The 23,498-nt window shown below is 48.1% G+C and overlaps 1 protein-coding gene across 1 annotated transcript in view; it reads left to right on the top strand.

Annotated features, from left to right (window-relative positions):
• The window catches only part of LOC129700114 (protein kinase C eta type-like), a 197,897-nt gene extending 174,818 nt beyond the window's left edge, over positions 1-23,079 (top strand). The window contains exons 11-12 of the mRNA XM_055640312.1: positions 5,620-5,758; positions 22,867-23,079. Of these exons, the coding sequence (XP_055496287.1) occupies positions 5,620-5,758; positions 22,867-23,064 (337 nt within the window). The 3' untranslated portion in view covers positions 23,065-23,079. The remainder of the gene's footprint in view (positions 1-5,619; positions 5,759-22,866) is intronic.
• Positions 23,080-23,498: the final 419 nt, after the last annotated feature.

Raw genomic sequence — 23,498 nt, 5'->3', positions numbered from 1 at the left:
AGCAACGAGGTGGAAACCTTGCCAAGAATCTCGGAATCATTAAACATCTGATCCAAGCCTCTCCTGTAACACTTAGGCTGGGAATTTAGCACTCCAGATTGGCAGAGCAGCACTTTGTCAGTAGTGGCGTGATTCCTTCTCACCGTTTTCCATCTCCCCAGTTGCAGCAGATTACAGCAGAATCCACTATGAGAGCCAATCTGTCATTTTAAAAACTATAATATCTAGTTTTGCTTCAGATGCATAAAGTTGTACTTTAGTGCTTCTGGAAGACACTTTGACAGATCTTGAGTAAAATAGTTTATTTGTTTATCACACGGGAAAATGTGCGACAATCATAATATTTTTGACCATTATCTCTGGTCTTATCTCTGAAATGTTTATATCAGGAATCTCCTTCATTGCTCTTAATTACTGTCCTTTTTAAAGTTCATTCTTGGGATAAGGTCATTCAAGTCAAGTCAAGTCACATTTATTTATATGGCACATTTAAAAAACAACTCTCGTTGGCCAAAGTGCTTTACATTTGTTATAAGAATAGTATAAACAAACAAACTACATACATATATATATATATAGCCCTCGCTCAGTGGAAGTCAGGAAAGGCTTGGGAGTATAGATAAGTTTTTAGTCTTGACTTAAAGGAGTCGATGGAGGGGGCAGTTCTGATGGGAAGGGGGATGCTGTTCCACAGTCTAGGAGCTGCAACCGCAAAGGCGCGGTCGCCCCGAAGCTTATGCCTAGACCGCGGGATATTCAGCAGCCCCAAGTCGGCTGATCTGAGGGACCTGGAGGTGGAGTGGTGGGTGAGAAGACTTTTAATGTAGGAGGGGGCAAGCCCATTGAGGGCTTTGTAGACAGAGAGGAGGGTCTTGAAATGTATACGGAACCGCACAGGGAGCCAGTGGGGAGAGGCCAGGATCGGGGTTATGTGGTCACTTTTTCGGGTGCCCGTCAGGAGTCTCGCTGCGACGTTTTGGACCAGTTGCAGGCGGGACAGGGAAGTTTGGCTGATGCCAGTGTAAAGAGAGTTGCAGTAATCTAGGCGGGAGGAGATAAATTGTCAATACCTATTCAGTATCGCAAGTAGTTACAGAACAAAAGGCAGACACAAGAAGCTGGAGTAACGCAGCAGGTCAGGCAGGCAGCATCTCCAGAGAAGTGGCTCCAGAGATGCTCCCTAACCTGCTGAGTTACTCCAGCTTTTTGTGTCTGTCTTTAGTTATAGAACAACACAGCACAATGGGAGGCCATTCAGCCTATCAGATCTTTCAGGACAAATTCTCTTGGTCCCTGTCTAAAGCTCCTTCCCTATAGCCCTATTGTGGGAAATCCTTATATTTCTGCAAGCATTTATCAAATTTATTTTCAAAAGCTGCCTTTGAATGTATCAATCATTCTGTCAGGCAATGCATTCCATATCCTAAACACTTAATTTTAGGATGGCACAGTGGTGCAGCCAGCAGAGCTGCTGCCTCACAGTGCCAGAGACCTTGGATACCTTTTGTGTGGAGTTTGCTCATTCTCCCTTTAACCACATGGGTTTCCTTCGGGTGCTCTGGTTTGCACCCACATCCCAAAGACATGCAGGCTTGTAGGTTAAATGGCCTCTGTAAAATTGTCCTTGGTGTGTAGAGAGTAGATGATAAAGTGGGATAACAAAGAACTATCCCACTGCGCGGCGCGGCTCTGGCCAGCAGCAGCCTCTGCAGTCTGCAGTCTGTCCGCGTTTTATTATTTTCTGTCTGTGTTTTAATGTAGTTTTTGTTATTTTTTGTTGGGGTGTGTGTGTGGGGGGGGGTGGGGGTGGGGTGGGAGGGGGGGGGGGAAACTTTTTAAATCTCTCCCTGCACTGGAGACCCGACCTTTTCTCGTCGGGTTTCCGTTGTCGTTGGGGCCGCAACGAGGAGCGGCCTCCAACAGGAAGAAGCCGGGGACTCTGGTGCTACAACTCACCGTCGCCGTCGCGGGGCTGGCCGAGTCCGGAACGGTTGGAGCGGTGGAGGAGCGCTGCTGCTGCTGCTGCTGCTGCTGCTGCTGCGGCCCGACCGGAGAGTCGGAGGCCCCAACGACAGGTCTGTGGACGGCAGCACCGGGAGCCCGCGGGTCCCTGGAGGGAGACCGCTTTTCAGGGCTCTCGCAACGGCGACTTCCCCCGCCCGAGTTGCGGGGTTGAAGAGCTCCTGGAGCGGGGCCTGACACCACTGCCCCGCGCGGCTTGGAATGGCCGCGGGACTCTGCGAGCGCACACCGGGGGCTCTAACACCAAGACCCGGTGTGCGACCTCGCTCCACCCGGCGTGGCTTAAATGGTCGCGGGACAATTGCCATCGCCAGCCGGGGGCTTTGACTTTGACTCTGACATCGGGGGGGGGGGGGAGAGTGCAGTGGAGAGATAGGTTTATTTGGCCTTCCATCACAGCGATGTGATGGATGTTTATGTAAATTATGTTGTGTCTTGGGTCTATGTGTTTGTATGTATGGCTGCAGAAACGGCATTTCGTTTGGACCTCAAGGGGTCCAAATGACAATAAATGTATCTTATCTTATCTTTATCTTATCTTAACTAGTGTGAAAGGGTGATTGATGATGGACTCATTGGGCTGAAGGGCTTGTTTCCATGTTGTATTTCTAAACTTAATGAATACAAAGAGTTTTCCTCATTTTGCCCAGATTCTTTGCCAATCACCAGACATGTGTTCACTCTGATTATTGATACTTCAGCTAGTGGACACAGTTTATCTTTGTAGACCGAGGTAACGGGGTGCTTAGGACTGGGGGCCCCCAAGGAGAAGCTGCTGCAAAAGGTTTTTAGTTAAAGGGACCTGTATGGGACTTACACAGCCAGACTCCTATGAAGAGCTGCTCATGTAAGTGTGCACCACTCAATGGACACACACATCACATGAAGAGGAGCTGGAAGGAAAAGACAGAGACCTTTTCAATCCTAAATTAAGTATTTGTGACTCATTTTTACTCTAATTATATTGCATAGCCACATAAACCTTGCGCCACAATTTCTAGGCCTGTGATCATTCGCTATCTGCAAACTGTCACATTTATCCATGTCACAATAATAGCCACATTTTGCAAATAATCTGCTAGTGGCAAAATGCTTTGGGAATCTTGAGGATTTGAAACCCACAATATAAATGCATCTTGTTTTCTTTCAAAAGCAAAAAAAGATCTGGTCCATGAATGGTCCTTTAAATGGCTCAACTCGGAAATAAAGTCAGACTTGTAGTCTTTACTGGAAAGCTGCTGTCATTTCAATCTTGGTTTTGCTTCCAGCCAAGGCTGGCAGGAACACTGGCTCGTTGGTTTCCATGATCTAGCATCCGGGAGCTTTTACTGTAAATGTGTGTTCTGCAGCCAAATTTCCAACATACCAGTAAAGCAAAGAAAGTATTCATAAAAATTCTAAGTCTGAGTGCTGGAGGGTAAAGCCAAGAAATACAGCGGCCATGTGAAGCATGAAGTTGATCACAGCAAATGTTGTAGTGCCTGGTACTAAACTTTTAACTCCAAAGTATTTCCTCTCCCACACCCACAGATATTCCCTCTACAGGAATAAATGCTATTCCGAACACATCAAACACCAACCTGTAGCATAACTGTTGGGAGGCAGAGGACCCACTTTAGTTTGCCCACCACCACAGCAGATGGACAGAGGATGAGATCTGTGCTAGGTCATTTAAACATCATGCACACATCTGTCAGGCTGTTCGTTCATCAATTGCAATTCGGTGTACAACACAATCATCCCTTCCAAACTCATCTTCAAACTTAGGGAACCATATCTCTACTCCTCCGCATGCAACTGTATCCTCAACTCCCTCATTAACTAGTTTGTTTAGTTCATTGTCACATGTACTGAGGTACAGTGAAAAGCTTTTTTGTGGCGTGCTATCCAGTCAGTGGAAAAATGGTGCAAGATTTCAATCAAGCCGTCCACAGTGTATCGATTCAGAATAAAGTGAATAACATTTAGTACAAGATAACTCTGTTACTGACCTGGCTGATGACTGGCCTGTTTGAGGGCTCTTGAGCTACACACTGATTTGCAGAAGATAAAGTCCAGTAAAGTCTGATTGTCCAGGGGTTGCCAATGAGGTAGATGGTAGCTAGTAGCTCAGGATTGTTCTCGAGTTGGTGAACCCAATTAATACGGATTGGCAACAACACACTGCAGAGCTGTGTACTCAGCCCCCTAGCTCGAATTTCTCTCTGCCTTACTACTGTGTTGCCAGACATTGGTCCAATGCAATCTTTAAATTTGCCAGTGATACCACCATTGTTGGATGAATAACAGGTGAGTTGGGAGGCGGAGGACCCACGAGTCAGAAAACAGGAGAGAGATTGATAAGCTAGATGAAGGATGCAAGAGAAATAACCTCTCTGTCAATGTTAACAGGACCAAGGAGCTGATTGTTGATTTCCAGAAGGGAAACCAAGCCACCATGCACCTGACATCATTGGTGGGACACATGTAGAGAGTATCATGGGCTTCAGGCTCCTGGGTGGACACATCTCTGACGATCTCTCCTATGCCCAGCACATTGATGTAATCTCATAGAAAGCTCACTAACACACCCTACATCCTCAGAAGAGATCCTTAAAGAGATTCAGCATGTCACTGAATAATCTATCAAGCTGCAGCAAGTACAATGGAGGGCATACTGACTAGTTGCACCACTGTCTGGTTCAGTAGTTTGATTGCTCACAAATGAAGGCGGCTTAGAAAGTAGTGGACATTGCCTGGACCATCACGGGTATGAACCTCCCTCCATCGAATGGGTCTACTGGAAGCCAAGCCTCCCAAAGGCAGCTAATATCATCGGACCCATCCTTGCCACAATCTTTTCTCACTGCTATCATCAGGAAGAAACTACAGGAGCATGCTTCTTTACACTAGCAACAGGCTCTTGAACTGCCCTGAACAACCCCAACCATTACCATAGCGCCACACTGAACCACTATGGACTTTGCATTACTGTGGCTACTCTTGGTACTTTGATTCTTGCACGATCAAGGTCTGGTTTACTTTAGAATAACTGATCATTTATTGGATATTTATCGTTGTTGCAGCTAGTGTGCCTGTAAAACTGCAGTAAGAATTCCATTATTCCGATTCAAATCAAGTACATATGACAAATAGCCACTCTTGGTCTTGTTACTGCACTAGTCGAGAATTGAAAACCTAACTCATTATCCCTTTATTTCTCTCTTTGAACTTGTGAATACTGAAGTAATCGTGGAACACTTACCAATGTTAACTAATTACTGTTGTTTTTGCTGCTATTTATTAGTTCAAGGGTTTGTGTCTGTCCTTTGCTTATACTCGCCATCTAACATAAATAGTCATCTGGGAAATCAAGTTAAACATGAGGATAGACTGAACGTTTTTCCTTCCGCCCACAATATTTAATATGTAAAAGAATATGTGATTGTGTTTATAGTTTGTTTGGTTGTTTGTTTGTTTGTCTTTTTGCACAAAGTCCACAAACATTGCCACTTTTCATTTCACTGCACATCTCGTATGAGTATGTGACGAATAAACTTGACTTGAGATTTAAAAATTGCTAACAAAATGACCTTAATGTGTTTTTTTCTTCTCCAGAGATTTGAAACTGGATAATGTCCTGTTAGATTCGGAGGGTCACTGTAAGCTGGCTGATTTTGGAATGTGCAAGGAGGGAATCTATAGTAATTACACAACTTGTACCTTCTGCGGCACACCTGACTACATTGCACCAGAGGTGGGTAAAGAGGTGGATCAAGTGGAAAGCTTTGTTAATGGAATGAGCCTTCACCACAATGAGGGGACTCCTTGTGCTGACTTTTATTGCTAGCTCTGACGTTTGGCACATGATTCTGTCTGGAGTCTTATGTCATTAGGTCATAAGTGAAAGACGCAGAATTGGGCCATTTGGCCCACCAAGTCTACTCTGCCATTCAATCATGGATGATCTATCTTTACCTCTTAATCCCATTTTCCTGCCTTCTCACCATAACCCCTGACATCTGTACTAATCAAGAATCTACCTATCTCTGCCTTTAAAATATCCATTGACTTGTCCTCCACAGCCTTCTGTGGCAATAAATTCTACAGATCCCAACGTGATTAATTTTGGAAGAAGCCAACATTTAGCCTTAGTATATTCTATTTAGCTCCACATAATAATAATCAATGGTATGCATTTCCAATTATAATGGCCTCATAGGTCAATTCAGCAACTCTGTTACTGACCTGGCTGGTGACTGGCCTGTTTGAGGGCTCTTGAGCTACACACTGATTTGCAGAACTTACTGTTTTTCATAGTTTCACATTTCACCCTGGTAACTATGGAAAGTATGAAAAAAAGTAAGTCAATCATGGCCCAGAAATAAATAATCTGTAAACAGTATCTGTGATGGCATGAGCAATGTGTTCCTACTGTGGTTGATTTCCATGTTACACAATGATAATGACTGAGATTTTGCAGAACTCATGGCATTTATTCAGAATAGTGCAAGTAAGTTCAAATCTCCATCCAAAAATCAAAAGTCCGAACCTTGTTGGCCAGGTTATGCCAGTGATTTTTCCAGTTGCACTCCAATGTACAGCTGCAATGAAGAAAATAATATGCTGCCAATTATATATATTTTCACTTGTTTGTGTTAGTTTTAATCTTTTATAATTTTTTTAACCATCTGTTTGAGGTGAGGTAAACAAAATGCATATTTTCAAGTGGAGACACACAGAATAGCAGAAACATAGAAACATAGAAAATAGGTGCAGGAGTAGGCCATTCGGCCCTTCGATCCTGCACCGCCATTCAATATGATCATGGCTGATCATCCAACTCAGTATCCTGTTCCTGCCTTCTCTCCATACCCTCTGATCCCTTTAGCCACAAGGGCCACATCTAACTCCCTCTTTAAATATAGCCAATGAACTGGCCTCAACTACCTTCTGCGGCAGAGAATTCCAGAGATTCACCACTCTCTGTATGAAAAAAGTTTTCCTCATCTCGGTCCTAAAAGATTTCCCCCTTATCCTTAAACTGTGACCCCTTGTTCTGGAATCTTACATAAAAGACAAAGTACTGGAGTAACTCAGTGGGTTAGGCAACACACTAGTAGAAGGAATGGATAGATGACCTCTCGGGTCAGAATCCTTCTTTGGTCTGATTGTTGTGGGGGGCAGGGGGGGGGAGGGTGGGGGGGGGGGAGGAAGCTGGAAAGGAGATGGGGGCAGGACAACATGTAGAAATAAAGAACTGCAGATGCTGGTTCATACCACTTCATAACAAAGTGTTTCATGTGAAGATGGGATCTGAACCAAAACGTCATCTTTTTTCTCCGGAGATGCTGCCTGACCCGCTGAGTTACTCCAGCACTTTGTGTTTATCTCTGTGGCTGGTGCAAAGCCCGCAATTGATAGGTGGATACATCTATCACTTGCCAAGCCTTGTCCTGATTCCCCCCCCCAATCTCTTTTCCAGCTTTCTACCCCCTACTTCAGTCAGTCTGAAGAAGGGTCCCGACCCAAAATATGCCTATGGATTCCTATCACTGATGCTGCCTGACCCATTGAGTTACTCCAGCACTTTACATATTTTAAATTGTCGAGATAATTTTCAATATTTTCAAGAAGTTTCTGAATATCAGGAGCATTTGGAAACATTGAAACAATGAGAGCTTTGAAGGGATTGCTTTGCTATTGGGGGTCACAGGTTTCACTGAGGTCTATGGGTAGGGTTTGGCCTGGTCTGCACCCATCCCCCAATGGCATCACTTGAGGCCCTGTCATGGTCAAGGGCCTTGTTGCCCAGCTCTGGAAGGACTTGCCAGTGGAATCAGTTAGACAGACACAAGTAGGTCGAGGTGCAGTGGGATTGGGGCCAGTACGTGCAAATGTTCCAAATAAAAGACACAAAGTGTTAGAATAACTCAGCAAGTCAGGCAGCATCTCTGGAGAACATGGAGATGTGACATTTCAGGTCGGGACCTTTCTTCAGACTGTTTGTGTGTTTTGGTGGTGTTGGGGTTAAGAAAGCTAGAAGAGTGGAAGGTCAGGCCAAAATGTACCAGGTAATAGGTGAACATAGGTGAGAAGGTTTTTGATAGGCAGATGGTTGGGCAGAGGTCAGAAATGAACAATAGGCGTGAGACAAAAGAATTGAAGGGTTGTGAGTTGTGAAGCCAGAGGAAGGAATGTGGGTAGAGGGGAAGGGAGAAATCGGTCCAAGTCTTGGTGGGGCCCATGGGAGTGGGGACCAAAAGGGATGGGGTGTGGGGGAGAACGGGGAGGGGGAGTGGCGGTTGTTAGAGGCTACCTAAAATCAGAGAATTCAATGTTCATATTGTTGGATTGTAAGCTGCTCAAGCAGATTATGAGGTGCTGTTCCTCCCATTTGGGTGTGGTCTCACTCCTGCAATGGTAGAGGCCGAGGACAGAAAGTTCAGTCAGCTCCATTCAGGACGATCCATGCCAACATTTCCAAACAACCTCAAGACATAATTATGTGCTTTTAACTATATTGCTGTCTTGCAACATCAATCTTAAACTATCTGCTCAGCTGGTATAAACAAGGTGGACGATTCACTTATCTGATTAACTGTAAAGTGCAGATACAGACAGATTTAGTAAGCTCTACAAATTCACAGAATCACACAAAAATGTTTCAGCACATAAAACATGATAAAAACATAGCGTTCTCTTGATAGTATTGACATAAAATGAGATGATTGGATTTGGCGAGTGGAATACTTTATACACTGTAGTATTCTGTGTTATCATCAGCATATTTATTTACTTTGTCCCCAAAAAAAGTACCTTTACCCCTGCACCAGAAGAGTGCTTTCCCATTAGCACCATTAGTATGTGGCTTTCTGTGTCCTATATTTTAAAAACAATTCTGGACGTGTTCCATTTAGAAACTCAGTTGAACTGATTCAAATCATATTTTTCAGACCTTATTAAATTTTTGAGAAGAGATTTTTTTTCTCCTTCACTTTGTACTGAATAAGTTTCCAGGTTCCCAAGATGAAAGAACCCCATTTCCTGCCTGTTTATCCTTGTGCCAATAGGTGGGGAGCATTTCACGACATCCGTTGATTGTTGAGAGTGGTAGACGCTCAACATCGGTGGGGGGGGGGGGGGTGATACACATATCTTGGCCTGTGTAACCTTCAGGATAGTTGGGCACAGGACACATCATCAGTAGTGTACCCTTGCATCACTGGGTGTTTCGGCCTTTTAACACTATACACCCTCCACAAGGGCGGCCCGCTGCAGGATGATCAGCCCTCAGCGTGTGTCCCGTGTCAAACCATCCCAAAGATTCACCCTGACGTACTTGGGGCCCAGCATGGGTCTTTCCGCTTGAGCCAAATCCACCGGCTGCTTATTTCAGCCGCCTCTGAGAGTGATCTTATGGTCTTCCGCAGAGCCTGACCGTGGATTCCAAGCTCCTTCAGCAGTCTGATTGTAGATGACGCAACAAATCCTCTGCATCCCACTTCAACTGGATAGACTTTGGTGTTCCAGCCACGCTGCGTTGCCTCTGCTGCAAGCTCTGCGTAGCGCAGCTTCTTACGCTCATAGGCCTCCTCAACACAGTTCTCCCATGGAACTGTGAGCTCTATGATGTAAGCAGTCTTCTGTGAAGGGGACCAGAACACCAAGTCTGGCCTGAGGTTGGTGGAAGCAATTTCAGGTGGAAAAACTAGTTGTCGGCCGATGTCCGCCAGCATCCTCCAGTCACGGGCCCTGCATAGTTTTCCTTCTTCTGATCTGGTGGAAGGATGTTTAGATGTTTTCTGTCCTTCTCGGACAAAGGTTGTTGCCCTTAGGGGGGGGGGGTTGCTTGCTCTCGGAGGCAAGGAGTTGGTCGCACACCGCCTGTTCTCAAGGGCTGATGCCAGGCTTTTTAGTACCTGATTATGCCGCCACGTGTATCTCCCTTGCGTGAGGCTGGTCTTGCAGCCTACCATGATGTGTTTCAGGGTTGCTGGAGTTGGGCAGAGGGCACAGGTTGGATCCTCGCCGTACCACTGCTGGAGGTTCTTTGGTGTTGGAAGCACATCATAAGTCGCTCTGATGATGAAGCTGATCTTGCTTGCTTCCATTTCCCATAGTTCTTTCCAGCTGATCTTCCTCCGCTCCACACCTTCCCACTGCATCCATTGCCCCTGTTTGGCAAGAGAGACCGCCTTTGCACTTCTTGCGGCCTCCTCCTGTCGCCGCACCTCCTCGACCACCAATGTCCTCCGCTCTGATGTTGTGGCCTTTCGCCAAGTTGGTTTACTTGTCGTAAGGCCAAAGCCTCCTCTTCCCTGCTGGACTTGCCCCACGATGTCTTTGTGCCTCAGGGCTGATGAAGCTTGCTGTACTGCATCAGATGGTGTCCACTTCCGGCCAGTTACTAGGGGTGGCGCAACAGCACTGATGGTCTTGTCTCTAGAGTCCCTCAGTGTCATCTGAAGTCTTACTTTAGAACACTTGTATTCCTCTGTTAGACTAGTGAGAGGTAGTTCCAGGACCCCTTTGCCATATAGGCCGATGTTAGTTAGACATCGTGGGACCCCGAGCCATTTCTTCGCGTATGAAGTTATGGTTCGCTCCATCTTCTCCACAGTTGTTATTGGGGCTTCATAAACGGTCAGTGGCCACATCGTCCGAGGAAGGAGTCCAAACTGTAGGCCCCAGAGCTTCAGTTTCCCAGGCAGCAGGGTCTGATTGATGTTCTCCAGGCCGTTGACAATTTCTTGCCTTAGTTGTTGCACCTGCTCTTTGTCCTTGAGACTTGCGTTGTACCATCTGCCCAGGCTTTTAACTGGCTGTTCAGACACTGTTGGTATTGGGTCGTCACCGATACAGAACCTTGTGTCTCTAAGCACCCCCTTGACTATGGAAATGCTTCGAGATTTACTTGGTTTGATTTTCATTCGGGCCCACTTGATGTTCTCCTGCAGCTTTCCAAGTAGCCGCTTGGTGCATGCTGCAGTAGTGGTTAGTGTTGTCATGTCGTCCATGTATGCCCTGATGGGTGGCAGACGGAGCCCAGCCCTTGTTCGTTCACCGCCCACCACCCATTTTGAGGCCCTGATGATGACTTCCATGGCCATTGTAAAGGCCAAGGGTGAGACTGTGCAGCCTGCCATGATGCCTACTTCCAAGCGCTGCCATGTTGTACTGAAGTCAGCTGTTGTGAAGCACAGCTGCAGGTCTTGGAAATAGCTCTTGACCAGTGTGGTGATGAGCTCTGGTACATGGAAAAAGGCAAAAGATTCCCAAAGGAGTTCATGGGGAACTGAACCAAATGCATTGGCCAGATCGAGGAAGATCACATGTAGGTCTCTTTTGTCCTTCTTAGCTGCTTGGATCTGGTGCCAGATCATGCTTGTATGCTCCAAGCAGCCCGAAAATCCTGGAATTCCTGCTTTCTGTACAGATGTATCAATGTACTTGTTTGTTACCAGATAGGTGGACAGCCTTTGTGATACAATGCTGAAAAATATTTTCCCCTCGACGTTGAGGAGACATATTGGCCGGAATTGGCTGATGTCTGACGCATCCTTTTCTTTAGGTATTAGCACACCCCCGGCCCTTCGCCACGCCTTAGGTATTGTTTGCTTCTTCCACACCACCCTCATGAGCTTCCATAGAAAGCGTAACACATCCGGTGCATTCTTGTAGAGCTTGTATGGTACTCCGTTTGGCCCCGGAGCTGATGCTGCTCTTGCTCGCCGGACAGTGTTCTCTACCTCTTTCCATCTTGGAGGGCTGATGTCCAGGTTGAATTCAGGTGGTTGAATAGGCGGGATGTCATGTGGGATGACTAACTGCTCATGCCTTTTCGTGTCTTGGTGGGCCTTTTCCAGGTGTTCCTCCAATTCCCGTTTCGATGTTTTCAAAGTTCCACTTTTTTCCTTTGCGAAGAGGTCTTTGATGAACTTGAAAGGGTCTTTGTAGAACCGTGTTCTTGTGTGTTCTTTCTTCTTGCGAAGTTTCCTCAAGTTCTCTGCTTTTCGCAAGGTTGCCAATCGGCTCTTGATGTCCTCTTGGAGTAGCATGATACCTTCTCTCTCTGCGTCAGTTGCTTTTTTCCATTGCTTTTTCAACTGTCTCCTCTCTCTGATTAGCCTCTCGATCTCCTGCTGCCTCCTGGACTTGATTGGTGTTGGTAATTTCTTTCCACCTCTCCCTTTACTCACCCCAAACCGTTCTTCTCCGTAGCTGTAGATTGTGTTGCCCATCCTTTCAAGCTTTTCCACTGCTGTGCCCGCTTGTTGCTCCAAGATATGTATAAGGTCACTGTTGACCGTCTCCCACTCTTTCTTTTCAACAGCTTTGGGCCATTTTACTCCAGGTTTGTGCCCTTTGATCTTACCCTCCAATGGAGGTCTTTGTCGTTGTTGCGTGCGCTCCTCCACCGGCATTTCTGTGCTTGTATCACCCTCTTCAGTGACATGGGTGCTGATGCTGCTCTGCGAACTTTGGTTTTGAGTCCCGTCGCTGTGCTTCACTCGACTGATTTGACTGGTTGCTTCGTAAGAAGTACTGGTCAATGCGAGGCCCATGTCTCTGCTCTCTCAAGCACTTTTTCTTCCCTTGGTGGATCTTCAAGCCTTTCACTGATGTAATTTTCTCCCAACCACAAATGCACACCTGAAGTTTGTGTCCCGCAGCCGTTGTGAATGTCTCATGTGCCATGCTCTCCTTGTCCGTAGTCGTTTCCGTTCCTGGGTCTGTAACCGTGTTATCAATCGGTGAGCCATCTTCCGCCCCCGCTCTCGCAGGCTCTAGGGGTATTCTCTTTAATTTACTTTTTGTAGCATTTAGCGGGTGTCTCCAACTAACTGAAACAGCGTTGGGGACTGCTATCATGGGTAGCTAGCCCATGACGGCCCCAGTGGGGTCTGTTCCCTCCTGCCAGCTGTCTCTCCAAGCTGTCACGTGGACTTTCCCATGTTGTCAGCTGTCCTTTCACAGCAGTCACTGGACGAGTCCAGATTGTCAGAATCAAATACACAGGACTAGATGTTAAAAGTCCCTTGTGCCAATAGGTGGGGAGCATTTCACGACATCCGTTGATTGTTGAGAGTGGTAGACGCTCAACATCGGGGGGGGGGGGGGGGGTGATACACATATCTTGGCCTGTGTAACCTTCAGGATAGTTGGGCACAGGACACATTATCAGTAGTGTACCCTTGCATCACTGGGTGTTTCGGCCTTTTAACACTATACACCCTCCACAAGGGCGGCCCGCTGCAGGATGATCAGCCCTCAGCGTGTGTCCCGTGTCAAACCATCCCAAAGATTCACCCTGACGTACTTGGGGCCCAGCATGGGTCTTTCCGCTTGAGCCAAATCCACCGGCTGCTTATTTCAGCCGCCTCTGAGAGTGATCTTATGGTCTTCCGCAGAGCCTGACCGTGGATTCCAAGCTCCTTCAGCAGTCTGATTGTAGATGACGCAACAAATCCTCTGCATCCCACTTCAACTGGATAGACTTTGGTGTTCCAGCCACGCTGCGTTGCCTCTGCTGCAAGCTCTGCGTAGCGCAGCTTCTTACGCTCATAGGCCTCCTCAACACAGTTCTCCCATGGAACTGTGAGCTCTATGATGTAAGCAGTCTTCTGTGAAGGGGACCAGAACACCAAGTCTGGCCTGAGGTTGGTGGAAGCTATTTCAGGTGGAAAAACTAGTTGTCGGCCGATGTCCGCCAGCATCCTCCAGTCACGGGCCCTGCATAGGTTTCCTTCTTCTGATCTGGTGGAAGGATGTTTAGATGTTTTCTGTCCTTCTCGGACAAAGGTTGTTGCCCTTAGGGGGGGGGGGTTGCTTGCTCTCGGAGGCAAGGAGTTGGTCGCACACCGCCTGTTCTCAAGGGCTGATGCCAGGCTTTTTAGTACCTGATTATGCCGCCACGTGTATCTCCCTTGCGTGAGGCTGGTCTTGCAGCCTACCATGATGTGTTTCAGGGTTGCTGGAGTTGGGCAGAGGGCACAGGTTGGATCCTCGCCGTACGACTGCTGGAGGTTCTTTGGTGTTGGAAGCACATCATAAGTCGCTCTGATGATGAAGCTGATCTTGCTTGCTTCCATTTCCCATAGTTCTTTCCAGCTGATCTTCCTCCGCTCCACACCTTCCCACTGCATCCATTGCCCCTGTTTGGCAAGAGAGACCGCCTTTGCACTTCTTGCGGCCTCCTCCTGTCGCCGCACCTCCTCGACCACCAATGTCCTCCGCTCTGATGTTGTGGCCTTTCGCCAAGTTGGTTTACTTGTCGTAAGGCCAAAGCCTCCTCTTCCCTGCTGGACTTGCCCCACGATGTCTTTGTGCCTCAGGGCTGATGAAGCTTGCTGTACTGCATCAGATGGTGTCCACTTCCGGCCAGTTACTAGGGGTGGCGCAACAGCACTGATGGTCTTGTCTCTAGAGTCCCTCAGTGTCATCTGAAGTCTTACTTTAGAACACTTGTATTCCTCTGTTAGACTAGTGAGAGGTAGTTCCAGGACCCCTTTGCCATATAGGCCGATGTTAGTTAGACATCGTGGGACCCCGAGCCATTTCTTCGCGTATGAAGTTATGGTTCGCTCCATCTTCTCCACAGTTGTTATTGGGGCTTCATAAACGGTCAGTGGCCACATCGTCCGAGGAAGGAGTCCAAACTGTAGGCACCAGAGCTTCAGTTTCCCAGGCAGTAGGGTCTGATTGATGTTCTTCAGGCCGCTGACAATTTCTTGCCTTAGTTGTTGCACCTGCTCTTTGTCCTTGAGACTTGCGTTGTACCATCTGCCCAGGCTTTTAACTGGCTGTTCAGACACTGTTGGTATTGGGTCGTCACCGATACAGAACCTTGTGTCTCTAAGCACCCCCTTGACTATGGAAATGCTTCGAGATTTACTTGGTTTGATTTTCATTCGGGCCCACTTGATGTTCTCCTGCAGCTTTCCAAGTAGCCGCTTGGTGCATGCTGCAGTAGTGGTTAGTGTTGTCATGTCGTCCATGTATGCCCTGATGGGTGGCAGACGGAGCCCAGCCCTTGTTCGTTCACCGCCCACCACCCATTTTGAGGCCCTGATGATGACTTCCATGGCCATTGTAAAGGCCAAGGGTGAGACTGTGCAGCCTGCCATGATGCCTACTTCCAAGCGCTGCCATGTTGTACTGAAGTCAGCTGTTGTGAAGCACAGCTGCAGGTCTTGGAAATAGCTCTTGACCAGTGTGGTGATGAGCTCTGGTACATGGAAAAAGGCAAAAGATTCCCAAAGGAGTTCATGGGGAACTGAACCAAATGCATTGGCCAGATCGAGGAAGATCACATGTAGGTCTCTTTTGTCCTTCTTAGCTGCTTGGATCTGGTGCCAGATCATGCTTGTATGCTCCAAGCAGCCCGAAAATCCTGGAATTCCTGCTTTCTGTACAGATGTATCAATGTACTTGTTTGTTACCAGATAGGTGGACAGCCTTTGTGATACAATGCTGAAAAATATTTTCCCCTCGACGTTGAGGAGACATATTGGCCGGAATTGGCTGATGTCTGACGCATCCTTTTCTTTAGGTATTAGCACACCCCCGGCCCTTCGCCACGCCTTAGGTATTGTTTGCTTCTTCCACACCACCCTCATGAGCTTCCATAGAAAGCGTAACACATCCGGTGCATTCTTGTAGAGCTTGTATGGTACTCCGTTTGGCCCCGGAGCTGATGCTGCTCTTGCTCGCCGGACAGTGTTCTCTACCTCTTTCCATCTTGGAGGGCTGATGTCCAGGTTGAATTCAGGTGGTTGAATAGGCGGGATGTCATGTGGGATGACTAACTGCTCATGCCTTTTCGTGTCTTGGTGGGCCTTTTCCAGGTGTTCCTCCAATTCCCGTTTCGATGTTTTCAAAGTTCCACTTTTTTCCTTTGCGAAGAGGTCTTTGATGAACTTGAAAGGGTCTTTGTAGAACCGTGTTCTTGTGTGTTCTTTCTTCTTGCGAAGTTTCCTCAAGTTCTCTGCTTTTCGCAAGGTTGCCAATCGGCTCTTGATGTCCTCTTGGAGTAGCATGATACCTTCTCTCTCTGCGTCAGTTGCTTTTTTCCATTGCTTTTTCAACTGTCTCCTCTCTCTGATTAGCCTCTCGATCTCCTGCTGCCTCCTGGACTTGATTGGTGTTGGTAATTTCTTTCCACCTCTCCCTTTACTCACCCCAAACCGTTCTTCTCCGTAGCTGTAGATTGTGTTGCCCATCCTTTCAAGCTTTTCCACTGCTGTGCCCGCTTGTTGCTCCAAGATATGTATAAGGTCACTGTTGACCGTCTCCCACTCTTTCTTTTCAACAGCTTTGGGCCATTTTACTCCAGGTTTGTGCCCTTTGATCTTACCCTCCAATGGAGGTCTTTGTCGTTGTTGCGTGGGCTCCTCCACCGGCATTTCTGTGCTTGTATCACCCTCTTCAGTGACATGGGTGCTGATGCTCTGCGAACTTTGGTTTGAGTCCCGTCGCTGTGCTTCACTCGACTGATTTGACTGGTTGCTTCGTAAGAAGTACTGGTCAATGCGAGGCCCATGTCTCTGCTCTCTCAAGCACTTTTTCTTCCCTTGGTGGATCTTCAAGCCTTTCACTGATGTAATTTTCTCCCAACCACAAATGCACACCTGAAGTTTGTGTCCCGCAGCCGTTGTGAATGTCTCATGTGCCATGCTCTCCTTGTCCGTAGTCGTTTCCGTTCCTGGGTCTGTAACCGTGTTATCAATCGGTGAGCCATCTTCCGCCCCCGCTCTCGCAGGCTCTAGGGGTATTCTCTTTAATTTACTTTTTGTAGCATTTAGCGGGTGTCTCCAACTAACTGAAACAGCGTTGGGGACTGCTATCATGGGTAGCTAGCCCATGACGGCCCCAGTGGGGTCTGTTCCCTCCTGCCAGCTGTCTCTCCAAGCTGTCACGTGGACTTTCCCATGTTGTCAGCTGTCCTTTCACACAGCAGTCACTGGACGAGTCCAGATTGTCAGAATCAAATACACAGGACTAGATGTTAAAAGTCCCTTGTGCCAATAGGTGGGGAGCATTTCACGACATCCGTTGATTGTTGAGAGTGGTAGACGCTCAACATGGGGGGGGGGGGGGGGGGTGATACACATATCTTGGCCTGTGTAACCTTCAGGATAGTTGGGCACAGGACACATTCATCAGTAGTGTACCCTTGCATCACTGGGTGTTTCGGCCTTTTAACACTATACACCCTCCACAAGGGCGGCCCGCTGCAGGATGATCAGCCCTCAGCGTGTGTCCCGTGTCAAACCATCCCAAAGATTCACCCTGACGTACTTGGGGCCCAGCATGGGTCTTTCCGCTTGAGCCAAATCCACCGGCTGCTTATTTCAGCCGCCTCTGAGAGTGATCTTATGGTCTTCCGCAGAGCCTGACCGTGGATTCCAAGCTCCTTCAGCAGTCTGATTGTAGATGACGCAACAAATCCTCTGCATCCCACTTCAACTGGATAGACTTTGGTGTTCCAGCCACGCTGCGTTGCCTCTGCTGCAAGCTCTGCGTAGCGCAGCTTCTTACGCTCATAGGCCTCCTCAACACAGTTCTCCCATGGAACTGTGAGCTCTATGATGTAAGCAGTCTTCTGTGAAGGGGACCAGAACACCAAGTCTGGCCTGAGGTTGGTGGAAGCAATTTCAGGTGGAAAAACTAGTTGTCGGCCGATGTCCGCCAGCATCCTCCAGTCACGGGCCCTGCATAGGTTTCCTTCTTCTGATCTGGTGGAAGGATGTTTAGATGTTTTCTGTCCTTCTCGGACAAAGGTTGTTGCCCTTAGGGGGGGGGGGTTGCTTGCTCTCGGAGGCAAGGAGTTGGTCGCACACCGCCTGTTCTCAAGGGCTGATGCCAGGCTTTTTAGTACCTGATTATGCCGCCACGTGTATCTCCCTTGCGTGAGGCTGGTCTTGCAGCCTACCATGATGTGTTTCAGGGTTGCTGGAGTTGGGCAGAGGGCACAGGTTGGATCCTCGCCGTACCACTGCTGGAGGTTCTTTGGTGTTGGAAGCACATCATAAGTCGCTCTGATGATGAAGCTGATCTTGCTTGCTTCCATTTCCCATAGTTCTTTCCAGCTGATCTTCCTCCGCTCCACACCTTCCCACTGCATCCATTGCCCCTGTTTGGCAAGAGAGACCGCCTTTGCACTTCTTGCGGCCTCCTCCTGTCGCCGCACCTCCTCGACCACCAATGTCCTCCGCTCTGATGTTGTGGCCTTTCGCCAAGTTGGTTTACTTGTCGTAAGGCCAAAGCCTCCTCTTCCCTGCTGGACTTGCCCCACGATGTCTTTGTGCCTCAGGGCTGATGAAGCTTGCTGTACTGCATCAGATGGTGTCCACTTCCGGCCAGTTACTAGGGGTGGCGCAACAGCACTGATGGTCTTGTCTCTAGAGTCCCTCAGTGTCATCTGAAGTCTTACTTTAGAACACTTGTATTCCTCTGTTAGACTAGTGAGAGGTAGTTCCAGGACCCCTTTGCCATATAGGCCGATGTTAGTTAGACATCGTGGGACCCCGAGCCATTTCTTCGCGTATGAAGTTATGGTTCGCTCCATCTTCTCCACAGTTGTTATTGGGGCTTCATAAACGGTCAGTGGCCACATCGTCCGAGGAAGGAGTCCAAACTGTAGGCACCAGAGCTTCAGTTTCCCAGGCAGTAGGGTCTGATTGATGTTCTTCAGGCCGCTGACAATTTCTTGCCTTAGTTGTTGCACCTGCTCTTTGTCCTTGAGACTTGCGTTGTACCATCTGCCCAGGCTTTTAACTGGCTGTTCAGACACTGTTGGTATTGGGTAGTCACCGATACAGAACCTTGTGTCTCTAAGCACCCCCTTGACTATGGAAATGCTTCGAGATTTACTTGGTTTGATTTTCATCCGGGCCCACTTGATGTTCTCCTGCAGCTTTCCAAGTAGCCGCTTGGTGCATGCTGCAGTAGTGGTTAGTGTTGTCATGTCGTCCATGTATGCCCTGATGGGTGGCAGACGGAGCCCAGCCCTTGTTCGTTCACCGCCCACCACCCATTTTGAGGCCCTGATGATGACTTCCATGGCCATTGTAAAGGCCAAGGGTGAGACTGTGCAGCCTGCCATGATGCCTACTTCCAAGCGCTGCCATGTTGTACTGAAGTCAGCTGTTGTGACGCACAGCTGCAGGTCTTGGAAATAGCTCTTGACCAGTGTGGTGATGAGCTCTGGTACATGGAAAAAGGCAAAAGATTCCCAAAGGAGTTCATGGGGAACTGAACCAAATGCATTGGCCAGATCGAGGAAGATCACATGTAGGTCTCTTTTGTCCTTCTTAGCTGCTTGGATCTGGTGCCAGATCATGCTTGTATGCTCCAAGCAGCCCGAAAATCCTGGAATTCCTGCTTTCTGTACAGATGTATCAATGTACTTGTTTGTTACCAGATAGGTGGACAGCCTTTGTGATACAATGCTGAAAAATATTTTCCCCTCGACGTTGAGGAGACATATTGGCCGGAATTGGCTGATGTCTGACGCATCCTTTTCTTTAGGTATTAGCACGCCCCCGGCCCTTCGCCACGCCTTAGGTATTGTTTGCTTCTTCCACACCACCCTCATGAGCTTCCATAGAAAGCGTAACACATCCGGTGCATTCTTGTAGAGCTTGTATGGTACTCCGTTTGGCCCCGGAGCTGATGCTGCTCTTGCTCGCCGGACAGTGTTCTCTACCTCTTTCCATCTTGGAGGGCTGATGTCCAGGTTGAATTCAGGTGGTTGAATAGGCGGGATGTCATGTGGGATGACTAACTGCTCATGCCTTTTCGTGTCTTGGTGGGCCTTTTCCAGGTGTTCCTCCAATTCCCGTTTCGATGTTTTCAAAGTTCCACTTTTTTCCTTTGCGAAGAGGTCTTTGATGAACTTGAAAGGGTCTTTGTAGAACCGTGTTCTTGTGTGTTCTTTCTTCTTGCGAAGTTTCCTCAAGTTCTCTGCTTTTCGCAAGGTTGCCAATCGGCTCTTGATGTCCTCTTGGAGTAGCATGATACCTTCTCTCTCTGCGTCAGTTGCTTTTTTCCATTGCTTTTTCAACTGTCTCCTCTCTCTGATTAGCCTCTCGATCTCCTGCTGCCTCCTGGACTTGATTTGTGTTGGTAATTTCTTTCCACCTCTCCCTTTACTCACCCCAAACCGTTCTTCTCCGTAGCTGTAGATTGTGTTGCCCATCCTTTCAAGCTTTTCCACTGCTGTGCCCGCTTGTTGCTCCAAGATATGTATAAGGTCACTGTTGACCGTCTCCCACTCTTTCTTTTCAACAGCTTTGGGCCATTTTACTCCAGGTTTGTGCCCTTTGATCTTACCCTCCAATGGAGGTCTTTGTCGTTGTTGCGTGGGCTCCTCCACCGGCATTTCTGTGCTTGTATCACCCTCTTCAGTGACATGGGTGCTGATGCTCTGCGAACTTTGGTTTGAGTCCCGTCGCTGTGCTTCACTCGACTGATTTGACTGGTTGCTTCGTAAGAAGTACTGGTCAATGCGAGGCCCATGTCTCTGCTCTCTCAAGCACTTTTTCTTCCCTTGGTGGATCTTCAAGCCTTTCACTGATGTAATTTTCTCCCAACCACAAATGCACACCTGAAGTTTGTGTCCCGCAGCCGTTGTGAATGTCTCATGTGCCATGCTCTCCTTGTCCGTAGTCGTTTCCGTTCCTGGGTCTGTAACCGTGTTATCAATCGGTGAGCCATCTTCCGCCCCCGCTCTCGCAGGCTCTAGGGGTATTCTCTTTAATTTACTTTTTGTAGCATTTAGCGGGTGTCTCCAACTAACTGAAACAGCGTTGGGGACTGCTATCATGGGTAGCTAGCCCATGACGGCCCCAGTGGGGTCTGTTCCCTCCTGCCAGCTGTCTCTCCAAGCTGTCACGTGGACTTTCCCATGTTGTCAGCTGTCCTTTCACAGCAGTCACTGGACGAGTCCAGATTGTCAGAATCAAATACACAGGACTAGATGTTAAAAGTCCCTTGTGCCAATAGGTGGGGAGCATTTCACGACATCCGTTGATTGTTGAGAGTGGTAGACGCTCAACATCGGGGGGGGGGGGGGGGGTGATACACATATCTTGGCCTGTGTAACCTTCAGGATAGTTGGGCACAGGACACATCATCAGTAGTGTACCCTTGCATCACTGGGTGTTTCGGCCTTTTAACACTATACACCCTCCACAAGGGCGGCCCGCTGCAGGATGATCAGCCCTCAGCGTGTGTCCCGTGTCAAACCATCCCAAAGATTCACCCTGACGTACTTGGGGCCCAGCATGGGTCTTTCCGCTTGAGCCAAATCCACCGGCTGCTTATTTCAGCCGCCTCTGAGAGTGATCTTATGGTCTTCCGCAGAGCCTGACCGTGGATTCCAAGCTCCTTCAGCAGTCTGATTGTAGATGACGCAACAAATCCTCTGCATCCCACTTCAACTGGATAGACTTTGGTGTTCCAGCCACGCTGCGTTGCCTCTGCTGCAAGCTCTGCGTAGCGCAGCTTCTTACGCTCATAGGCCTCCTCAACACAGTTCTCCCATGGAACTGTGAGCTCTATGATGTAAGCAGTCTTCTGTGAAGGGGACCAGAACACCAAGTCTGGCCTGAGGTTGGTGGAAGCAATTTCAGGTGGAAAAACTAGTTGTCGGCCGATGTCCGCCAGCATCCTCCAGTCACGGGCCCTGCATAGGTTTCCTTCTTCTGATCTGGTGGAAGGATGTTTAGATGTTTTCTGTCCTTCTCGGACAAAGGTTGTTGCCCTTAGGCGGGGGGGGTTGCTTGCTCTCGGAGGCAAGGAGTTGGTCGCACACCGCCTGTTCTCAAGGGCTGATGCCAGGCTTTTTAGTACCTGATTATGCCGCCACGTGTATCTCCCTTGCGTGAGGCTGGTCTTGCAGCCGACCATGATGTGTTTGAGGGTTGCTGGAGTTGGGCAGAGGGCACAGGTTGGATCCTCGCCGTACCACTGCTGGAGGTTCTTTGGTGTTGGAAGCACATCATAAGTCGCTCTGATTGTGTTGGTGCCGCAATTTGCCGAAGACCTAAACTCTGGAATACCCTCCCTAAACCCTTCCTGCTTATTAGTTGATACTCTTGAAAGCTTTTTTTTAACCAACTTTTTGATCATTTGACCAAATATTTACTTACATTGATAAGTATCAAAAATTCTTGTTTGGGACATTTTATTACTCTCTCTAGAATTGCAAGTCTTGGTGATGTTGTTGCACTGCCATTCTAGGCCCCCGTCCATCTGATCTCCCCTCTCCATCTCATCTGTATGTTTTGCTATGCGAGCAGTGAAGCTTAGAAGCTGACCAAGCTTAACAGTTGGCTTGGAAGACCAGTCCCCATTCCAGATGATTGAGCAAACACTGATGCTCTTCAGGTTGGCAAGTTGGGCCACAGGGTCGATTTCGGACTATGACTATGATGCTCTGTCCATGTACCAGGTGAGCTACGAGGAACTTTATGCCCCTGTCCCACTTAGGAAACCTGAACGGAAACCTCTGGGGACTTTGTGCCGCACCCAAGGTTTCCGTGCAGTTCCCGGAGGTTCCTGGAGGTTTTTGTCAGTCTCCCTACCTGCTTCCACTACCTGCAGGAGTGCAGGAGTATCTCAGCGAGTCAGGCGGCATCTCGATAGAACTGGGAAGGTGACGTTTTGGGTCGGGACCACTGTCCTGACCAGAGAAGTTACCTATCCATGTCCGACAGAGATGCTGCCTGACCCGCTGAGTTGCTCCAGCACTTTGTGAAACTTTGTGATGCTTCGTTAATGCTTCAGTTGTATTAAAATGTTCAGTTACTTTGTGAGAAAAGTCGATGGGTTGACACGAAATATGTCTTTGGGCAGATTTTACAGGAGTTGCAGTACGGCTCATCTGTGGACTGGTGGGCACTCGGGGTCCTGCTCTATGAGATGATGTCTGGTCAGCCCCCATTTGAAGCTGAAAATGAAGACGATCTGTTTGAATCTATCCTGAATGACGAGGTCCTTTACCCAGTCTGGCTGAGTGAACGAGCAATGGCCATCCTGAAAGCAGTAAGTTAAAATTCATCCTCAAACTCTCCATGCACGGCTTTGATTTGTACATGTGCTATTCCATGCAAATCTTGAAATTGTCTTAGAATCTTAAATGAGGGGAGCACAATGGCACAGTGAGAGTTGCTTACTTACAGCGTCAGCGACCCCAGTTCGATTCTGACTACAGGTGCTCTCTGTTCAGAGTTTGCAAGCTCTCCCTGTGACTGCGTGGGTTTTCTCTGGGTGCTCTGGTTTCCTTCCACACCCCAAAGACGTAGAGGATTGTAAGCTAATTGGCTTTGGTAAAAATTGTAAATTGTCCCTAAGATGGTGCTAGTGTATGGGGATTGCTGGTGGGCCGAGAGGCTTGCTTCTGCGCTGTGTATCTAAACTAAAACTTAATCTTAACTAAATATTTAGGCTCCCTCTAATTAGATTAGATTAGATTAGATCCTTTATTT

This window comes from Leucoraja erinacea, chromosome 9 (assembly GCF_028641065.1).
Source record: "Leucoraja erinacea ecotype New England chromosome 9, Leri_hhj_1, whole genome shotgun sequence".
In the NCBI taxonomy this organism is placed as follows: Eukaryota; Metazoa; Chordata; class Chondrichthyes; order Rajiformes; family Rajidae; genus Leucoraja; species Leucoraja erinaceus.
This window is presented reverse-complemented; position numbering and strand designations above follow the sequence as displayed.